Source organism: Armigeres subalbatus, chromosome 2 (assembly GCF_024139115.2).
Source record: "Armigeres subalbatus isolate Guangzhou_Male chromosome 2, GZ_Asu_2, whole genome shotgun sequence".
In the NCBI taxonomy this organism is placed as follows: Eukaryota; Metazoa; Arthropoda; class Insecta; order Diptera; family Culicidae; genus Armigeres; species Armigeres subalbatus.
This window is the reverse complement of record NC_085140.1, coordinates 57,457,680-57,476,629: the sequence shown is the minus strand read 5'-3', so window position 1 is coordinate 57,476,629 and position 18,950 is coordinate 57,457,680. Positions and strand designations below refer to the sequence as shown.

At 43.9% G+C, this 18,950-nt stretch overlaps 3 protein-coding genes across 3 annotated transcripts in view; 2 read left to right on the top strand and 1 right to left on the bottom strand.

Moving 5' to 3' along the window:
• Nucleotides 1–18,950, top strand: part of LOC134208685 (ecdysone-induced protein 74EF-like) — a 717,955-nt gene that overhangs the window by 431,073 nt on the left and 267,932 nt on the right. The gene's annotated exons all lie outside the window — the stretch shown is intronic.
• Nucleotides 170–7,793, bottom strand: LOC134214415 (uncharacterized). Its single transcript, XM_062693792.1, has 5 exons — nt 7,632–7,793; nt 7,437–7,572; nt 7,203–7,366; nt 1,221–1,341; nt 170–1,155 (listed from the first exon to the last, which is right to left on the bottom strand). Exons 1-5 carry the CDS (start codon nt 7,699–7,701, stop codon nt 1,008–1,010), a joined length of 639 nt encoding a protein of 212 aa, XP_062549776.1. The 5' UTR covers nt 7,702–7,793; the 3' UTR covers nt 170–1,007.
• On the top strand, nt 8,379–9,443 carry LOC134214414 (uncharacterized). The gene is made up of 4 exons (XM_062693791.1): nt 8,379–8,532; nt 8,590–8,988; nt 9,048–9,174; nt 9,236–9,443. The coding sequence occupies exons 1-4, from the start codon at nt 8,484–8,486 to the stop codon at nt 9,357–9,359; spliced, it is 699 nt and encodes a 232-aa protein (XP_062549775.1). The 5' UTR covers nt 8,379–8,483; the 3' UTR covers nt 9,360–9,443.

The window sequence follows — 18,950 nt, the reverse complement described above, 5'->3', positions numbered from 1 at the left end:
CGCACACAGACAACCAAGCGTACCTAGTTCTGAGTTGGAAATTACTAATCTGATTCCTCATATCCAAACGTGAAATGAAATTTCAAAATCGCGTGAGTTATCTTCTCAACTAGCCGTAAAACACGAATGTGTCGTTCGTCCGTAAATTCTTTCATCGGTTTGTCTGTGACCCTCGGTCGTGTTGTGAGTGATCTGGTTTCGGACCGGTTCTACCCTTAAAGCAGGGGGCGATGATTATTGATTTCCGTTACGTTTTACGAGCTTACGGAGGTACGTTCGTTCGTTCGTTGCTACACGGACTAGTCGGATTGAAGTTCCAACCCAGCTTGTACGTACCTAAACGTACGCATGCCACGCAAAGACCCCATAATTTATTGTTTATTTTAGTGTCGCATTCGCCGGTGGTTTCTTTATAGGAGGACGACTATCGCGAATGTAGTTACCACAGAAGCCCCCGAAGGCAAAACGTCATCAATCGTGTGGTGGCCAATGTGTCAAAGTGACAATTGGCAAGTCATAATTCCGCGTGGACCGATGGGCCCCGGAGGGCGTCCGGTGTGTGTGAGGCTGCGGCAGCGGCAACTTGGCCTATGATCGACGAGCGTAAAAGTCACTTTATTTGTCTGTTTTATTGGTTGGCGAGCTTTCGCCCGAAGCAGATTATCTCTAACATTTAACATTCAGTGCAGTGGTAACGGCTGGTTGGTTGATTTGGCACTAGCCTAGTTACTAACTACCTAAGACTAGCAGTTGCAATTCCGCGGAAAATCGCACTACATCTGCCATCAGGTCCAACTGTTGGCAATGCATCGACATCGGATCACGGCGGCACATGGGTGTTAATTATATAATTCAATCGGACCCCGACAGCGAGGTGCGGCTGTCGGTGAGGGGAGCTTTGAACGCATTCTGTCAGCAGCGTTTATTTATGATAATCTTGGGACAGAATCGAACCGAGTGCTGGAAGGTACATAGCGAAAGGAGCAGGCAGGTGTTTGACCCAAATCTTACGCAGGCTCGTTGGCGTTCTCCAGCTCGACGCATGGTGTTTTAGTCAGGAGGTTGCGTTGGAAGCCGCTGAAGATGTCCAGCAAGATCGGGGATCGGCAGTGTAGGAGCTCTTGCGCAATGCAGTGCTGCATGGAGTAGATGCGGCTGTTGGATAAACAAATTGAATACGATTTAGATTTTATATTACCAAATAGCTGAAGTTTACTTACTGACATTCGACGAAACTGTATTCTTTGAAAGAAATATTCATCGGTGGATTAATGAGCTGATTGACACAATGTTCAAAAATGGTGGACAACTGCTGTTCACAATTCCAAAGACGTGGATAAGCTTACGAAAAGAGAAAAATATTTAGATAGATTAAATAGATCATGTGCTGTTGCAGAACACTTTTCCATAGAGGTTATTAAACTGTTTTTGATCGTAGGAAAGTGGCAATTAATATGGAAGAATGTTTACATCAAACAATAGAACATATCTCTCTGAAAAGGGCATTATGATCAGTTGCCGTGCGGTTACTCAATAGAGAAATATTGTCGCTATTTGCTGAAAGAGATAGGCTGGGAATAAATATCAACGAAAATCCTTACGTTTTGAAAAATATGCACATGGCATAGGTAGTTGCGAATGAAAACAAAGGGAGCAGTAGCGACAATCGTCTTCTGTGGATTATTACCTCTATTGGTTAGTGGCGTCAATCGTCTATGCACATGCACGTGCTATGTGTAGGTTCGATTCCCGCCCTAGTAAGAAAAAATCGACTGCAATATATTCACTGTTCCACTGAGATGTTGTGTAATGTTAGGCGTTTAGTATTCGTCTCTGCTCGAAGATGGTGATCCTGTATGTTTTTAATAAGCCTGTGCCTTCTTGTTGATTTTTTTATTTATGCCATTAGAATTAAAGAAAGCTTTGCAGCAAATCATGCATGGGCTACGTTACTGTACAGCATTTTGCCAGAATCAATTGATTTCACTTTAACGTCAGATTCAGCTATCCAGAACAATCAGCTCTACCGGATTGGAATCAAACGCCAACTTGTCTTCTTCAGACGCCAACATCTGCTTCATACTTCGGTCTTAGGCGGAATGCGGAGTCGAATTATACATCAGCATACATACAGCATAAACATGTCCCATTTCCAGTTGAATTTAGATGCCTAGCTAATTTGTAATTGCTTCTTAAATGATATGTTTGCCCTTTCTACTTTACTGTTGGCTAGGGAGTATAGTTTTTCGAAGTTCTATACCACATTTCTTGCAGAAATATTCTAGAGCTTCGCTTACAGTGTGAGAGCCATTGTTGCTCACTCATAACAAATGCGCGTGCATTCAACAATAGAAATTAGCCGTTCAACATTTGGCGAATTACCCTAATTACCCGAGAATCCTTCGAAATTTTCAGCTGATAGTACGCATTAGCTTAGGGAACCTAACTACACCATCTACGCCAGCTAGAAATCCTTTGAGTCTTTGAGAAACGGTACCACTGGCGAGCAAACGCCTTAATCTTTAGAAGCAGTCACATCCACCATTGCCTTATTTTGGGTAGATGCATACGTGTACAAGACACGACCACTCGACGTAAACTACGTAAAACCTTTTAGTGCAATGAGAATCGTAATATCATGTTGTTGTATACATGACAAAATCGCAAATTTTAACCAAAAATTAAGTGAAGTGCAAAATGCTTACGATACAAACAGATCGTAATATGTTCTTAGCATAAACATTTTCTTCAATCACCGCCGACGACATCGTCTCAAGTTAATTCAGAAAGCTACTTTCCCGTTTGCGGTTTTGCTGAAAATCATCGTGCGATCGTCATCAGCATCGGCAGTGCTCAATAGAACTAATTGTTTAACACTACGAAGCTCTTCCGAGCCTCTTGAAAGGAGGCTTCCGAGCCTCTTGAAAGGAGGCTTCCGAGCCTCTTGAAAGGAGGCTTCGGAGCCTCTTGAAAGGATGCTTCCGAGCCTCTTGAAAGGAGGCTTCTGAGTCTCTTGAAAGGAGCCTTCCGAGCCTCTTGAAAGGAGGCTTACGAGTCTCTTGAAAGGAGGCTTCCGAGCCTCTTGAAAGGAGGCTTCCGAGCCTCTTGAAAGGAGGCTTCCGAGCCTCTTGCAAGGAGGCTTCCGGGCCTTTGAAAGGAGGCTTCCAGGCCTCTTGAAAGGAGGCTTCTGAGCCTCTTGAAAGGAGGCTTCCAGGCCTCTTGAAGGAGGCTTCCGAGCCTCTTGAAAGGAGGCTTCCGAGCCTCTTGAAAGGAGGCTTCTGAGCCTCTTGAAAGGAGGCTTGAGCCTCTTGAAAGGAGGCTTCCTGAGCCTCTTGAAAGGAGGCTTCTGAGCCTCTTGAAAGGAGGCTTCCAGGCCTCTTGAAAGGAGGCTTCTGAGCCTCTTGAAAGGAGGCTTCTGAGCCTCTTGAAAGGAGGCTTCCGAGCCTCTTGAAAGGAGGCTCTGAGCCTCTTGAAAGGAGGCTTCTGAGCCTCTTGAAGGAGGCTTCCTGAGCCTCTTGAAGGAGGCTTCCGAGCCTCTTGAAAGGAGGCTTCTGAGCCTCTTGAAAGGGAGGCTTCCGAGCCTCTTGAAAGGAGGCTTCTGAGCCTCTTGAAAGGAGGCCTGAGCCTCTTGAAAGGAGGCTTCTGAGCCTCTTGAAAGGAGGCTTCCGAGCCTCTTGAAAGGAGGCTTCTGGGCCTCTTGAAAGGAGGCTCTGAGCCTCTTTAAAGGAAGCTTCCTGAGCCTCTTGAAAGGAGGCTTGAGCCTCTTGAAAGGAAGCTTCCAGGCCTCTTGAAAGGAGGCTTCCAGGCCTCTTGAAAGGAGGCTTCCAGGCCTCTTGAAAGGAAGCTCTGAGCCTCTTGAAAGGAGGCTTCCAGGCCTCTTGAAAGGAGGGCTTGAGCTCTTGAAAGGAGGCTTCCGAGCCTCTTGAAAGGAGGCTTCTGAGCCTCTTGAAAGGAGGCTTCCGAGCCTCTTGAAAGGAGGCTTCTGAGCCTCTTGAAAGGAGGCCTGGAGCCTCTTGAAAGGAGGCTTCCTGAGCCTCTTGAAAGGAGGCTTCTGAGCCTCTTGAAAGGAGGCTTCCTGAGCCTCTTGAAAGGAGGCTTCCTGAGCCTCTTGAAAGGAGGTTTCCGGAGCCTCTTGAAAGTAGGCTTCCCGAGCCTCTTGAAAGGAGGCTTCCCGAGCCTCTTGAAAGGAGGCTCTGAGCCTCTTGAAAGGAGGCTTCTGAGCCTCTTGAAAGGAGGCTTGAGCCTATTGAAAGGAGGCTTCCGAGGCCTCTTGAAAGGAGGCTTCCAGAGCCTCTTGAAAGGAGGCTTCTGAGCCTCTTGAAAGGAGGCTTCCTGAGCCTCTTGAAAGGAGGCTTCCTGAGCCTCTTGAAAGGAGGCTTCCTGAGCCTCTTGAAAGGAGGCTTCTGAGCCTCTTGAAAGGAGGCTTCCAGGCCTCTTGAAAGGAGGCTTCCTGAGCCTCTCGAAAGGAGGCTTCCAGGCCTCTTGAAAGGAGGCCTGAGCCTCTTGAAAGGAGGCTTCCGAGCCTCTTGAAAGGAGGCTTCCGAGCCTCTTGAAAGGAGGCTTCCGAGCCTCTTGAAAGGAGGCTTCCAAGCCTCTTGAAAGGAGGCTTCCAAGCCTCTTGAAAGGAGGCTTCCAAGCCTCTTGAAAAGAGGCTTCCGAGCCTCTTGAAAGGAGGCTTCCGAGCCTCTTGAAAGGAGGCTTCCGAGCCTCTTGGAAGGAGGCTTCCAAACCTCTTGAAAGGAGGCTTCTGAGCCTCTTGAAAGGAGGCTTCCCAGCTTCTTGAAAGAAGGCTTCCGAGTTTCTTTAAAGGAGGCTCCTTAGCTTCTTGAAGGGAGGCTTCCGAGCCTCTTGATGGGAGGCTTCCGAGCCGCTTGAAAGGAGGCTTCCAAGCGTCTTGAAAGAAGAGGCTTCCGAACCTCTTGAAAGAGGAGGCTTCCAGGCCTCTTGAAAGGAGGCTTCCTGAGCCTCTTGAAAGGAGGCCTGAGCCTCTTGAAAGGAGGCTTCCGAGCCTCTTGATAGGAGGCTTCCAAGCCTCTTGAAGGAGGCTTCCAAGCCTCTTGAAAGAGCTTTCCAGCCTCTTGAAAGGAGGTTTCCGAACCTCTTGAAAGGAGACTTCCGAGACTCTTGAAAGGAGGCTTCCTGAGGCCTCTTGAAAGGAGGCTTCCGAGCCTCTTGAAAGGAGGCTTCCGAGCCTCTCGAAAGGAGGCTTCCGAGCCTCTTGAAAGGAGGCTTCCGGGCCTCTTGATAGGAGGCTTCCGGGCCTCTTGAAAGGAGGCTTCCGGGCCTCTTGAAAGGAGGCTTCCGGGCCTCTTGAAAGGAGGCTTCCGGGCCTCTTGAAAGGAGGCTTCCGGGCCTCTTGAAAGGAGGCTTCCGGGCCTCTTGAAAGGAGGCTTCCGGGCCTCTTGAAAGGAGGCTTCCGGGCCTCTTGAAAGGAGGCTCACGGGCCGCTTGAAAGGAAGCGTCCGGGCCTCTTGAAAGGAGGCGTCCGGGTCTCTTGAAAAATGGCTACTGGGCCTCTTGAAATGAGGCTTCCGGGCCTCTTGAAAGGAGGAACATAGCAAATAGTTTTGAAAATTCAACGACTTGTAACATTGCATTCGATATTCAATTAAGTTTGACTGAATTTTACAAGCAAGAACAATCTAAATTTATTTCGATTTAAAAGATCAGTAAGATAGATTGATTGTTACGCTTATTTGCATGCTCCAAATATGTGCATGGAAATACATTAAAACCACAACATATTTTTATCTGTGAATGTTTCCGAGAAACGTAGAAAAATGCTTTCAATCCTCTTGCAACGTGGCAACCGAACTATTCGAAAAAAAAAGCCTTCATGCCTTTCAAACGGAAGCTTTTGAACCATTAGATTCTATATTTTAGTTCAGAAGCATATTCTTAACATATTATTCAACATTTTGTTTCGATCATGTAGATTGCATTGACGAGTTTTTTTTAATTTGTTAATTCGAAGTTTTGTCCTGTTGATCTTTTGTTCCGTAGCCCTTCATACACTGTGCTGGTTGTTGAAGGCAGGATTCAATTGACTTTGATTTATTGACCGCCATGCATATTATTTACAAGTTTAAGACAAAGTTATGAAATAGAAAGATACACAAGTATTATAGGCTTTATAAATAACTTTTGATTGAAATTGTAATACGTCCGCCATTACGGCTTTTTGTTCGAGGTACCCCCTGGAGCCAGCGAAGGTACCCCCAGGGGTACATGTACCCCAGGTTGAGAACCGCTGACTTCGACCATAAAAGTCGTGCTGATGCTGCCGACCGCCACAGACGCCACCGGAGCGAACATTTTTCTTCCGCCACCGAGAAAAAAAAAGAAATCTTCGCTCCGTGAAATCTCGAACGAAAATGACGCGCGCGCAAGACACGGCTCTTTTTATGCACAGAGAAAATGGAGCGGTGGGCCAAAGTAGAGATGTCGCAAATTAATCGATTACTTCGATTAATCGATTCTTCGTTGTGATAATCGATTATTTCTGAATCGATTACTACCCAACTAAACGATTCAATAATGGACTAGAATCGAAAATAATCGATTAGTTACTAATCGATTAATCGAGGTTTTAAGACATATCTAGCCAAAAGGTGTGTACCTTACATCAATATGATGTCCGTGTTGGGGATGCATGAACGAGATTAGTTGGCTCGGAAATTTTTACCGGGCGTTAAAGAATTAAAATTGTCTATAGTTTGACGTTGAAAATCGATTGTTTAAATACAATTACAATTTGCTGAAAAGTTGGAAAAAAAGGCAAGGCACCAGGTCCAGAGCGTATCCTGAACCATGTCCGGATATGTTTTGGAGTTGCCTTTCCGTACTGTTGGAAACGGCAGAAACTGGTGATGTTACCACAGTCCGGGAAACCCCTCGGAAAATCTAATCAGTCTTCCATCATCAATCTGAATGATACCCCCGAGTTTCCTTAACGCGGGAGGCACTACGCATCGTGTATATAACCCATCTTTCGCCTTATTCTAATTTATCACCTTGCAATTTCGGATATGCAAATTTTGGGTTTCAGTTAATTGATGTAGCTGTAAATGCTTCAGCATGCATTTTGCGAGTAAATACGCGGCGTAGGAAAAAAGATTTGCATCGCGATAGAAACGATGATGATTTGATTATTGTCCGTGCTTCCCGTATTACGTGACTGAAACATGCAATGGAGAACTTACATTTAGAAGGCGTTGATTTTTCGTCTGTGCAGAGCTTTTTCTGAGTTTTTGAAACGGCACCAGTTAAGATGTTCTGCAATTCCGACCGAAAACTGACTAGAATGTCATATCTCTCAATTTCTTTCCATAAGCAATCGGCTACTGCTTTCAACTGCTGACAGGCGCTATTGCTCGTTTTAAAATTAGATTATTATAACTCCATGTTAAAATTACTTTATTGGTTCATTCGGTTACCTCTCATGAACCTTAAGCGACGAACCAACGATGGCGTCATTTGTGAAGCAATTAGCCATTTGTGATATCCAAATATCGTTATTATTTGTTGCAGCTCGTTGAAAAACGTCCTCTTCCGGAAGAAATGCCACTAAACCTGGAATATTCCAACTAATCACGTTTCTATCGGCTTTCCTGAATCTGTTCGGTAGTTACCGGAGCTCATTACGCTGAGGAAAACAATCACTTTCAGCGCTTTTGCGAATGAACCACTGAGTACGAACATGATTTCACGTCTCAATTTAAACTAAGAACCCACAACAATTGAACCATACGGTCATACGCCATTATCACTTACTCTGACTCACTCACTCGCCCGTAGAATCTACTCGCAAACAGTATAGCATTCCGCGCGAAATTGCCTCCGATTAGCCACGATTTCGTGTCCCACATCCAAAACAGTCAGTGGCCCTTTTTACATTCCTAGTGAACAACGGTTTACCGAAAGGCTCTTTTACACTATGAAAATTTAATTTTGATGGGAAATTCGGAAGTGTAAAATTCATATTCTTAATCTCTTCTGTGGAAACATTTTTTTTGAACTCATATTATTTTATCAAAATTTCATAACGAGAAAACCACCAGCTAGGTGAATTGCTCTGGAGTTTTCTCTTCATGACGATCATCATCATCAATTGGCGCATTCATTCATGAACAAAAACACGCGCAATTTGTCAATTTATTTCAGCTCTTTGTTATCGCCCTGTGTCCATTGTTCTGTCCGGACGTGGCGTCGCCGTCGCCGCCCGGGTGCGAGGGCGGAAGCCAGCCGCTAGAATACGCCGATCACGCATCAACTCTCGGTTCCCTTTGGTGGCGGTGATCTCAGTAGCGGTTCTAGATCGACGCTCTTTTTGTTGCAAAAACGACGGGTAATTCCCAAACAATATAAAGTCATTTGAGCAAATGCTGGAGTGCTTCATTGGTTTTCACGGGGGATGTCAACTCGCCGTATTCTGAGTTCAGTTTAGTTCAGATTGCGAATTGTTGAAGTCCGGTTCGGAAGAGATGACTGCTGTTGCTTTGGTTGTCGCGGGGATCATTCTTGCCTTGACAGGTATTTTGTATCGTTCAACTTCTTTTAATTGACCAATGACTACGACCATCGTCTTAGGTGTCACAAGAGCCGAAACGGAACCTCCAATGACACTGGAAACAGCCGAATTCATGAAAGACATCAAAGACGAATGCCGTAATGCAACGGGGGACGATCGGGCATTCAGGGAATTGGTGTTCACCATGAGCAGTGAAACTCCGCGATGCTTCATGGCGCACGTCAACATAAGCTACATGCAGACTCCGATTGATGGGCTGAGCAAGGCCGAACAGGACACGCTTCTGGGCGGTATTTGCCAACAGTTGGAAAACGCAGCCGTTTGCATCGAACCGGTGGTGGATGCGATTAAGCCCTGCATGGACGATGAAGATGATATGAAGATTCTGATGAAGATTGTTGACACGGTGCCGGATGCGATCGAGATGATCTGCGATAATCACGGAGCGATATTGTTGGGTTAGTGGGATTGGCTGAATGCTTTTGCAGAGCTTTGATAAGTGTGCATTTCGTTTAAGAACTGAGGGAACCTCTGTCGAGGTCTTGCGCGGTGGAGTTAGCACCAGCCATTGACGAATGCATGGATGTCATCAGCAACAGCACTATGATGATGGATCTGAAGGACTACAGCGCCACGGAATGCAAGTAGGATAGCGTTTTTGATGAAATTCTCGTTGCCTGTTTTACTGAGAAAGTTTGGTTTCAGTGAAATTTATGCCATGCGGGACTGTCTTGACCGAAAGATCCGGGACTGTGGAGCGTTGACCTATTTGGAATTGTTTAAACTGTTTTATCGGAATCTACTCTCGATTACGCCATGCAAGGAATGAGTGGAACGTTTGTGTGGAAATGGGGCCACTTAGAGTGAAAACTTGTAAATGAAGCAATAAAGTATCAATTTTCTTAAATATTAATTCCAATCCGTTTTTTATGAAGATATATCGCTTAAGTTTTTGTAACTAATTTTTTTAAAGCTTCCGATTTTAAAAACGTGCAATGATGTTTTTTCATATTTGTTTGGCAAAGCTTTGATAAGTTAGCTATAATAAATAGAAATATAATACCAGCTTTTTTCTCTTTCTTGGTCTTTTTCGCCAAAGGCTAAAGAATCCTGTTCAAAATAAAATAATTGGCCGTGGCATTGAAATAGAACTTTCTAGGGAATGTACAAACAAGAGGTGAAACTGGAAGTGGCCAATCGGCTAGGATGGAAAGCTTTCAAGCTCTTTGCACCATTCGAGATGTACAGGAGTTGTGGAAATCCAAGGCTCCCCAAACACACGCAACGTGACTGACACTCAGCGAATGCGATTCTATCGCCGTTAGTATGAACACATAAACGGGACATTGCATGTAGTGACCCAGTGGTTGAGTCGCATCGATAGTCACCAAACGATAGCGATGTACCACTTTTGAAACTATTTGATACGCCTTTGGTTACGCGTGTAGATTCTAAGGCCTTTCTTCAGAGTTTTAAGACCTCACTCCAGAGAATTCTTGGACAGCGCATAACTTGTGTTGTGATCACATTCTATCCTAAGAATCAGCATAGCATGCACCACTTGTGAAACTAATCGGTAGACCGTTAGTTACGCATATATATCATAAGGTCTTACTCCAGAGATTTCTTGGATGACTCAAAATATATACTGTAAACGCATTCTATGCTAAGTATCACAAAGAGCATGTACCGTATTTGATATTGGACGAAAGACCTTTGGCTACGCGGGTAGACCTTGGGACCTTGCTCCAGGGATTCCTTGAATGACTAAGGCCTTACTGGGTGACTCAGAACATACTAGAACTAAAACATACTCAAAACTAAGGTTCGCAAAGAGCATGTAGCATATTTGAAAATGGTTGATAAACCTTTGATATGCCTTAAGGCCTTACTTCAAGTTTTTCTTGTATAAATAAAGAAATAAGCTGTAAATTTTAACAGGTGACCAAAATCATTGCCGTTTCTAAAAAAACCATAATTATTCAAATCGGTTGAAAATTGTTAAAGTTGTGAAAATGTAAATTTCTGGGTACGAAAGTTTTTTTTATTTTGTTGACCGCATAAGGGTTAAATTTGTTGTGCAATGTGTTTAAATGATTTTGCCTATCTGCCTCTATGACATGAAATTGATGTAGAGGATTAAAACTCATGTTTTGTCTTAAGTCAGTTTTTATTAATGATAAAATTGATCCAAATTTGAGTGAAATCAGATGAGCGTGCGGTCCTTCAATATGAATGAATTTTTGACTAAAAGATATAAACAAACAGAATTTAAACTCTATCCGGTAAAAGGGCGAATGTCGCAAGAGAGAATTCTTTTCGTTTGAATAGAAGTGACAAGCAGAGGATTTCTTTGCAGTTTATCACCTCAGAATGCATGTTCGCATTGTTTTCTATCGTGCTGAGGTGAAAAACCACAAAGAAATCCGCTGCTTGTCACTTTTATTAAAAAGAGGGAAAGTCGACTACAGATAGAGAGATAGAGCTTGAATTTAGCACCCAATACATTAACAGTTTTCCACTTTTATATCTGGTTGCCGAATGGAACAAATTCATTAGTAATAAAAGAAATTGCTATGCCGATTATAAAGAGGTGGACCTGTTCCATTAATAAGGTACACTGGGGGAAGTGGAAAAGGAAAAATCGATAATTCATCACTTGTCCTAAGACGAGTTTATACCATCCCATTGAATTCCACCACTTAATTGTATCTTGACAGATACGTATTTCGACCTCAACAGTAAGGCCGTCTTCAGTGTCTCGTACTTGACTCGACTCGACTCGACTCGAGTACGAGACACTGAAGACGGCCTTACTGTTGAGGTCGAAATACGTATCTGTCAAGATACAATTAAGTGGTGGAATTCAATGGGATGGTATAAACTCGTCTTAGGACAAGTGAAGACATTCCACTAAAAAGCTCAAAATAATTTTCTTATCGATAATTCATGTTCAACTTATTGTAAAAGCAGTTTAAATGATCTAAATGCTAATCTAATTCAATCATTATGGGCTCTCAAAAACAGTCAATTTTGCACCAACTGTGCGGTAATTCATGCCATTTTAGTTGCTTGAAATTTATAAAAATAGATTTGAAATTTAGGAGTTATTTTTCCACTTAACCCAGTGAAATGGGGTAAGTGGAAAACCCAAGTTATCATGACCTTCAATTGTGATGAGTAGTGTTATATGATTGAAATCAAGGTGGTTATTGCTCTGAGTATTTTTTGTTGAATTATTTCGTTTGATTAAAGGAATAGGTCCCCAAGGAATTCTTGTAATAGCTAGGAGTGGGAAGGTTGGGCCTTCTCGAACACTAAGTGTGTAAAATCTGTATGTTCGCCCCAAAGATGAACTTTTTTGAGGAAGAATGACTCAAGAGTCGAGTCAAGTACGAGACACTGAAGACGGCCTTACTTTTGAGGTCGAAATACGTATCTGTCAAGATACAATTAAGTGGTGGAATTCAATGGGATTGTATAAACTCGTCTTATGACCAGTGTTGGTAAAATCACTCATAAATCTCAATCAACGAGCGCTCCCGTGCGAACGAAATCGCCTGCGATTTTAAAGGAATGCATCACGCTTGAATTTTTCATGCTAAAACGCATCATTTCACTCATTTGCCAAAAAATCATTTTGGTTTAAAAACGCACTTAAAATTAATTTGGGTGCAATTTTTTGCCTATACGTAAAAGAGTGTCTAATATTTTATGTGACAAACGTCAATTCACTGTTTTTAACGAAGGAGAACAAAAGAAAACTTACGATGATTCAAATGGATGATTCAACTCATCCATGAGTTTGTAGTTACTGAGTTGGGTGCGTTTAAACTCACGCTTGATTTGAATCATCCATGAGTTTTGAGATTTTGAGTTTTTACCAACACTGCTTATGACAAGTGAAGAAATTCCACTAAAAAGCTCAAAATAATTTTCTTATAAGATTCACAGTTATCGAAATAAACCATGGAGGGAAGGAAAAATTAGCGTGATCAGAACATTAATCCACTTCCCCCGCAGTGTTCGATATCAGGGGTAAGTGTAAAATCTTTAAATTATTTGCTTTCATCGTACAAACTACTACAAACTGAATGTGATTAGTTTAATTGTATTATTATGGTCACCTGTGGTGCAAAATCACAAGAAAAAGGAACAATTTATGCTAGTGAGAATTAATTTTATGAATGCAAAAATTAACTTCTCGTGAAACCTAAAATGACAGCTCCAGCGTAAACTGTGTTAGTGTATGTTTAACACAGATTTTAACACAGTATTAGTGTGAACATTAAAGTATATTTTTGCACAATGTTATGGTGTAGTAAAAACTGTAAAGTTTGTACAATTGAAATTTTTCGAGTCGATTTTTACACTTACCCCCTTTTTCCACTTTCCCCAGTGTATTAAAATTACTGAGTTTGTGTTAATAGTTGTTATATTTAATGAGCACCAATCATCAAAGGAAGAGCATCCAAATGTATACCAGTTGAGCTGTATCTGTGATTTAGTGTAATTATTCGTTATTATCTTTCAATTTAGCGAATGTCTTAGACTGCCAACAATAGGTATTTTCCCCTATTTCCGTACACATTTCTGCTGGAATTCTCCTAAGGAGTTACTGGAAAAAATCCTAAAGGAATTTCTGTAAAAAAAATCCTCAATGAAGATAAATTTCATGAGGAGTTGTGGATATGATTTCAGAAAGAATTCTCTTCGGTTTTCTTCAAATAAACTTCACGCACAGTATACAAAAATATTATTAACGGGTTTTCTATACGGGTTTCTGTAAGAATTTTTAAACTAATTCCATCTACCGAGGTAAGTTGAGACACAACTTCTTGGGAAAATCCTGAATTAGTTTCTGGATGAATTCCCAAACAAATTTCAAAAGATTTTTTTACTAATTCTAGAATGTAGTAAAGGATCAACTGCATTAGATGCTACATAAAATAAACCGAAAAACGGATATTCATAACATTTTTGAAGGATTTGCGAACAGTAGAGATCTGGTCGAGCGGCCGTCAACGAAGCCGGGTTGATAACTTCCCACCAATTCTTTCACTATTGGTGATAGACAGCGGAAGATGATCTGGGATATCACTTTGTAGGCGGAATTTAGGATGGTTATCGCTCGAAAGCCTTTCATGTAGATGGGATATGTATATCTCAAGTACTTATTCAAAAGGACGTATGTGATTTTGTAAACAAAGATTCAGACGTCGATTTGTACGATCTGATTGCCCTCCCACGCAAACCATCCCCATAGACAGATAGGGGGAGGCTTCGGCTACCTGTTAGTGGTGTTGGTTTGCGTGGGAGTGCCATCAGATCGGACAACTCGACGTTTGAATCTTTGTTTACAAAATCACATACGTCCTTTTGAATAAGTACCCGAGATATGACCTCTTCCTTCCACTCTTCCTGTAACTGTTCTGTTACCCAGATTCAAACTATCAGCCTGTGCAGACATTTGGCCAGCTTTTCCGGGTCCATCTTGACGAGTTTAGCTCCGGCACCATCCCAGCCAGCTACTCTATTGTTCTTGAATTATTGAATGGCATCCTTAAATTCGTTCAAAGTGTGGAATGGTTGGTTTCCATCGTCCGCTCCAGTCCGTAGTCATTTCCTCCGCTGCTTTAACCTTCACTGCCTGTAAGTGCTGCTCCCACCTTTCGATTACCATATGTTCGTTCTTCAAGATGCTGCCATCCTGATCCCTGCACATCTCGGCTAGCGGCACGAAATCTTTGTGAGATGCGTTGAGCTTCTGTTAGCACTTGTGTTTCTTGAGAACGGAACAGTTGTTCCATCACCATCTCCTCAGGAAGTTCTTCCGGGAACTCCTCCGGAAGCACCTCTGGGAACTCCTCTGGAAGTTCCTCCGTGATCTCCTCCGGAAATTCCTCCGAAAACACCTCCGGAAGTTCCTCTGGGAACTCTTCCGAAAGTTCCTCCGGGAATTCTTCCGAAAGTTTTCTCCTTCGGAAGTTCCTTCAGGAATTTCTTCGGAAGTTCCTTCAGGAATTCCTTCGAAAGTTCCTCCAGGAATTCCTTCGGAAGTTCCTCCAGGAATTCCTCCGGAATTTCTTCCAGGAATTCCTTCGGAAGTTCTTCCAGGAATTCCTCCTAAAGTTCTTCTAGGAATTCCTCCAAGAATTCCTCCTGCAGTTCCTCCAGGAATTCCTCCAAAAGTTCATCCACAAATTCCTCCGGAAATTCATCTTGGAACTCCTCCGGAAGTTCCTCCTGGAACTCCTCCGGAAGTTCCTCTTGGAACTCCTCCGGAAGTTCCTCCGGAGGTTCCTCCTGGAACTCCTCCGGAAGTTCCTCTTGGAACTCCTCTGGAAGTTCCTCTTGGAACTTCTCCAGAAGTTCCTCCTGGAACTCCTCCGGAAGTTCCTCCTGGAACTCCTCCGGAAGTTCCTCCCAGAACTCCTCCGGAAGTTCCTCCTGGAACTCCTCCGGAAATTCTTTCGAAAGTTCTTCCAGGAATTCCTCCGAAAGTTCTTCCAGGAATTCCTCCTAAAGTTCTTCCAGGAATTCCTCCAGGAATTCCTCCAGGAATTCCTCCGGGAGTTCCTCCAGGAATTCCTCCGGAAATTCCTCCTGGAACTCCTCCAGGAAATTCCTCCTGGAACTCCTCCGGAAGTTCCTCCTGGAACTCCTCCGGAAGTTCCTCCTGGAACTCCTCCGGAAGTTCCTCCTGGAACTCCTCCGGAGGTTCCTCCTGGGACTCCTCCGGAAGTTCCTCCTGGAACTCCTCCGGAAGTTCCTCCTGGAACTCCTCCGGAAGTTCCTCCTGGAACTCCTCCGGAAGTTCCTCCTGGAACTCCTCCGGAAGTTCCTCCTGGAACGCTTCCGGAGGTTCCTCCTGGAACTCCTCCGGAATTTCTTCCTGGAACTCCTCCGGAAGTTCCTCCTGGAACTCCTCCGGAAGTTCCTCCTGGAACTCCTCCGGAAGTTCCTCCTGGAACTCCTCCGGAAGTTCCTCCTGGAACTCCTCCGGAAGTTCCTCCTGGAACTTCTCCGGAAGTTCCTCCTGGAACTTCTCCGGAAGTTCCTCCTGGAACTTCTCCGGAAGTTCCTCCTGGAACTTCTCCGGAAGTTCCTCCTGGAACTTCTCCGGAAGTTCCTCCTGGAACTCCTCCGGAAGTTCCTCCTGGAACTCCTCCGGAAGTTCCCACTGGAACTGCCCCGGAAGTTCCGCCTGGGACTCCTCCTGGAACTTCTCAGGAAGTTCCTCCTGGAACTCCTCCTGAAGTTCCTCCTGGAGCTCCTCCGGAAGTTCCTCCTGGAGCTCCTCCGGAAGTTCCTCCTGGAGCTCCTCCGGAAGTTCCTCCTGGAACTCCTCCGGAAGTTCCTCCTGGAACTCCTTCGGAAGTTCCTCCTGGAACTCCTCCGGAAGTTCCTCCTGGAACTCCTCCGGAAGTTCCTCCTGGAACTCCTCCGGAAGTTCCTCCTGGAACTCCTCCGGAAGTTCCTCCTGGAACTCCTCCGGAAGTTCCTCCTGGAACTCCTCCGGAAGTTCCTCCTGGAACTCCTCCGGAAGTTCCTCCTGGAAATCCTCCGGAAGTTCCTCCTGGAACTCCTCCGGAAGTTCCTCCAGGAATTCCTCCGGAAGTTCCTCCAGGAACTCCTCTGGAAGTTCGGCCCAGGAACTCTTCCGGAAGTTCGGCCCGGGAACTCTTCCGGAAGTTCCTCCAGGAATTCCTCCGGAAGTTCCTCCAGGAATTCCTCCGGAAGTTCCTCCAGGACTCCTCTGGAAGTTCCCTCAGGAACTCTTCCGGAAGTCCCCCGGGGAACTCTTCCGGAGGTTCCCCCGGGAACTCCTCCGAAAGTTCCCCCGAGAAGTTCCTCCTGGAACTCCTCCGGAAATTCCTTCTGGAACTCCTCCGGGAACTCCTCCGGAAGTTCCTCCTGGAACTCCTCCGGGAACTCCTCCGGAAGTTCCTCCTGGAACTCCTCCGGGAACTCCTCCGGAAGTTCCTCCGGGAACTCCTCCGGAAGTTTCTGCGGGAACTCCTCCGGAAGTTCCTCCGGGAACTCCTCCGGAAGTTCCTCCGGGAACTCCTCCGGAAGTTCCTCCGGGAACTCCTCCGGAAGTTCCTCCGGGAACTCCTCCGGAAGTTCCTCCGGGAACTCCTCCGGAAGTTCCTCCGGGAACTCCCCCGGATGTTCTTCCGCGAACTCCCCCTGATGTTCTTCCGCGAACTCCCCCTGATGTTCTTCCGCGAACTCCCTCTGATGTTCTTCCACGAACTCCCCCTGTTGTTCTTTCGCGAACTCCCCCTGATGTTCTTCCACGAACTCCCCCTGATGTTCTTCAGCGAACCCTCCTGATATTCTTCCATGAACTCCCCCTGATGTTCTTCCGCGAACTCCCCCTTATGTTCTTTCGCGAACTCCCCCTGATGTTCTTCCACGAACTCCCCCTGATGTTCTTCAGTGTACTTCCCCTGTTATATTTCCGCGAACTCCCCCTGTTATACTTCCGCGAACTCCCCCTGATGTTCTTCCGCGAACTCCCCCTGATGTTCTTCCGCGAACTCCCCCTGATGTTCTTCCGCGAACTCCCCCGGAAGTTCTTCCGGATATTCCTCCGGAAGTTCTGTTTGTTTCTGTTTCTGAATGTTTCTATGGAAATAAAATTGCGAATTCCTCCTGAATATCAAGGTTTAAATTCTGCTATCCGACTCCCATCTCCCTTCACGGCGTGCAAAACAAAACATTCTCTAATGCGGACTAATGTTATTGATTGTTCGAAATTTCCTGGGTGGAATATATTAAATACTATCAGATACTTTACATCCGTGCATTACTCGCAGCATACAAAACAACCAACCTTTTCTAACACTCGTTTTTGAAATGGTAATATCGATTTAAAATATTTGACAAAAAAATCTCAAACGCTTGTTTTTTTTTCTTCTCACTGACTGAGTAGAAATAAACGGGCCCAAAGGGCTAAGCCCCTTTTTCATATTCGGAACAGTATTTGTCAACTTTCAGTGATCTGTATTCTGATAGCCACACAATTGGGTTATTTTTGGATTATAAATTCAAAATATTACAACTTTAACATTTATTTGACCAGGTCGGTTTATCTCATAGACGTTGGCGATCATATCAATCAAGGATTTATTTTGATCAAATGTCTATTCAACAAAATGTATCAAAAAAAGACTGAATGACTTTTCAATCTAGTTAACAAACTAAATAGTTTGTGATCAAACTAACTAATTGTTTTCTCTTCATTTCACAGGTAAGGACATACCCATTTGGTAAGAATTTCTATCAGATTCTGATCATATTTTATTGAATATTTCTATTATTAGTTTTTTTAGCTAATTGTTCGAAGGAGTATTAGTGTAGTAGGCTGTAATATATATATAGATGATCGTAGTAGACTTTTATATGCGTAATAAATCACTTTGACTTTTGCACCGGATCTGAAAGGACGTCTTTTAATTGTACGAGCGAATCCTTACAGTGGCGACGAGCCGAAACGGACCGGGAGGGAAACATTTTTTCGTGAAGATCAGCGTGGAGTAAATTTTCAAGTTATCTTTAGCGAAACAGAAGTAAACTTGAAGCAACAAATTACAATATAGAAAAAAAAAAGAAATTATTAAAATGTCGAAGGTAATAAAATAAATATCTCTATTTTTTATGAGATCGAAAGTTGATTGATTGTCAACTTCTTCTTCTTCTTCTTCTTCTTCTTCTTCTTCATTGGCATTACATCCCCAACACTGGGACAAAGCCGCCTCGCAGCTTAGTGTTCATTAAGCACTTCCACAGTTATTAACTGCGAGGTTTCTAAGCCAAGTTACCATTTTGCATTCGTATATCATGAGGCTAGCACGATGATACTTTTATGCCCAGGGAAGTCGAGACAATTTCCAATCCGAAAATTGCCTAGACCGGCACCGGGAATCGAACCCAGCCACCCTCAGCATGGTCTTGCTTTGTAGCCGCGCGTCTTACCGCACAGCTAAGGAGGGCCCACATTGTCAACTTAATGACTTCTATTGCTTTATTAACAATATTCTAAGGAAAAAACCCAGATTAATCCACCTAGCGGCGATGATGCCTTTCTCGTGCATCGTAAAATGTACTGAAAAAATCACATAGGAAAGGTCAAAAAGCACTTTAGGGGATAGATCGCATATTTTCTATCATTTTGCATGTTTTTGCATTAATTACTATGCATTCCCACCATTCTTGAAAAATTTTTTTTCGATTTTGTAATTTTTTTCCAAGGGGACCCTTGGGAAAAAACAATGATTTTCAATAATTCCGAAATGCAATGTCCGATCAGGCCAATTTTCAATAGCAAACAATGGGACCGCATTCCCCGTCGAATGCGACTTGTTGCGAGTAAATCAGGCAATGCTAAGTTCCAAAAGTGTGTCTACAAAAT

Coding starts and splice junctions, on each gene's coding strand:
- LOC134214415 (XM_062693792.1), bottom strand. CDS start 7,701: ATGTTCGTACTCAGTGGTTCATTCGCAAAAGCGCTGAAAGTGATTGTT. Junction 7,367..7,436: donor TCGCTTAAGGTTCATGAGAG/GTAACCGAATGA, acceptor AACGAGCAATAG/CGCCTGTCAGCAGTTGAAAG. Junction 1,156..1,220: donor TACAGTTTCGTCGAATGTCA/GTAAGTAAACTT, acceptor TTTATCCAACAG/CCGCATCTACTCCATGCAGC.
- LOC134214414 (XM_062693791.1), top strand. CDS start 8,484: ATGACTGCTGTTGCTTTGGTTGTCGCGGGGATCATTCTTGCCTTGACA. Junction 8,989..9,047: donor TCACGGAGCGATATTGTTGG/GTTAGTGGGATT, acceptor ATTTCGTTTAAG/AACTGAGGGAACCTCTGTCG. Junction 9,175..9,235: donor TACAGCGCCACGGAATGCAA/GTAGGATAGCGT, acceptor GTTTGGTTTCAG/TGAAATTTATGCCATGCGGG.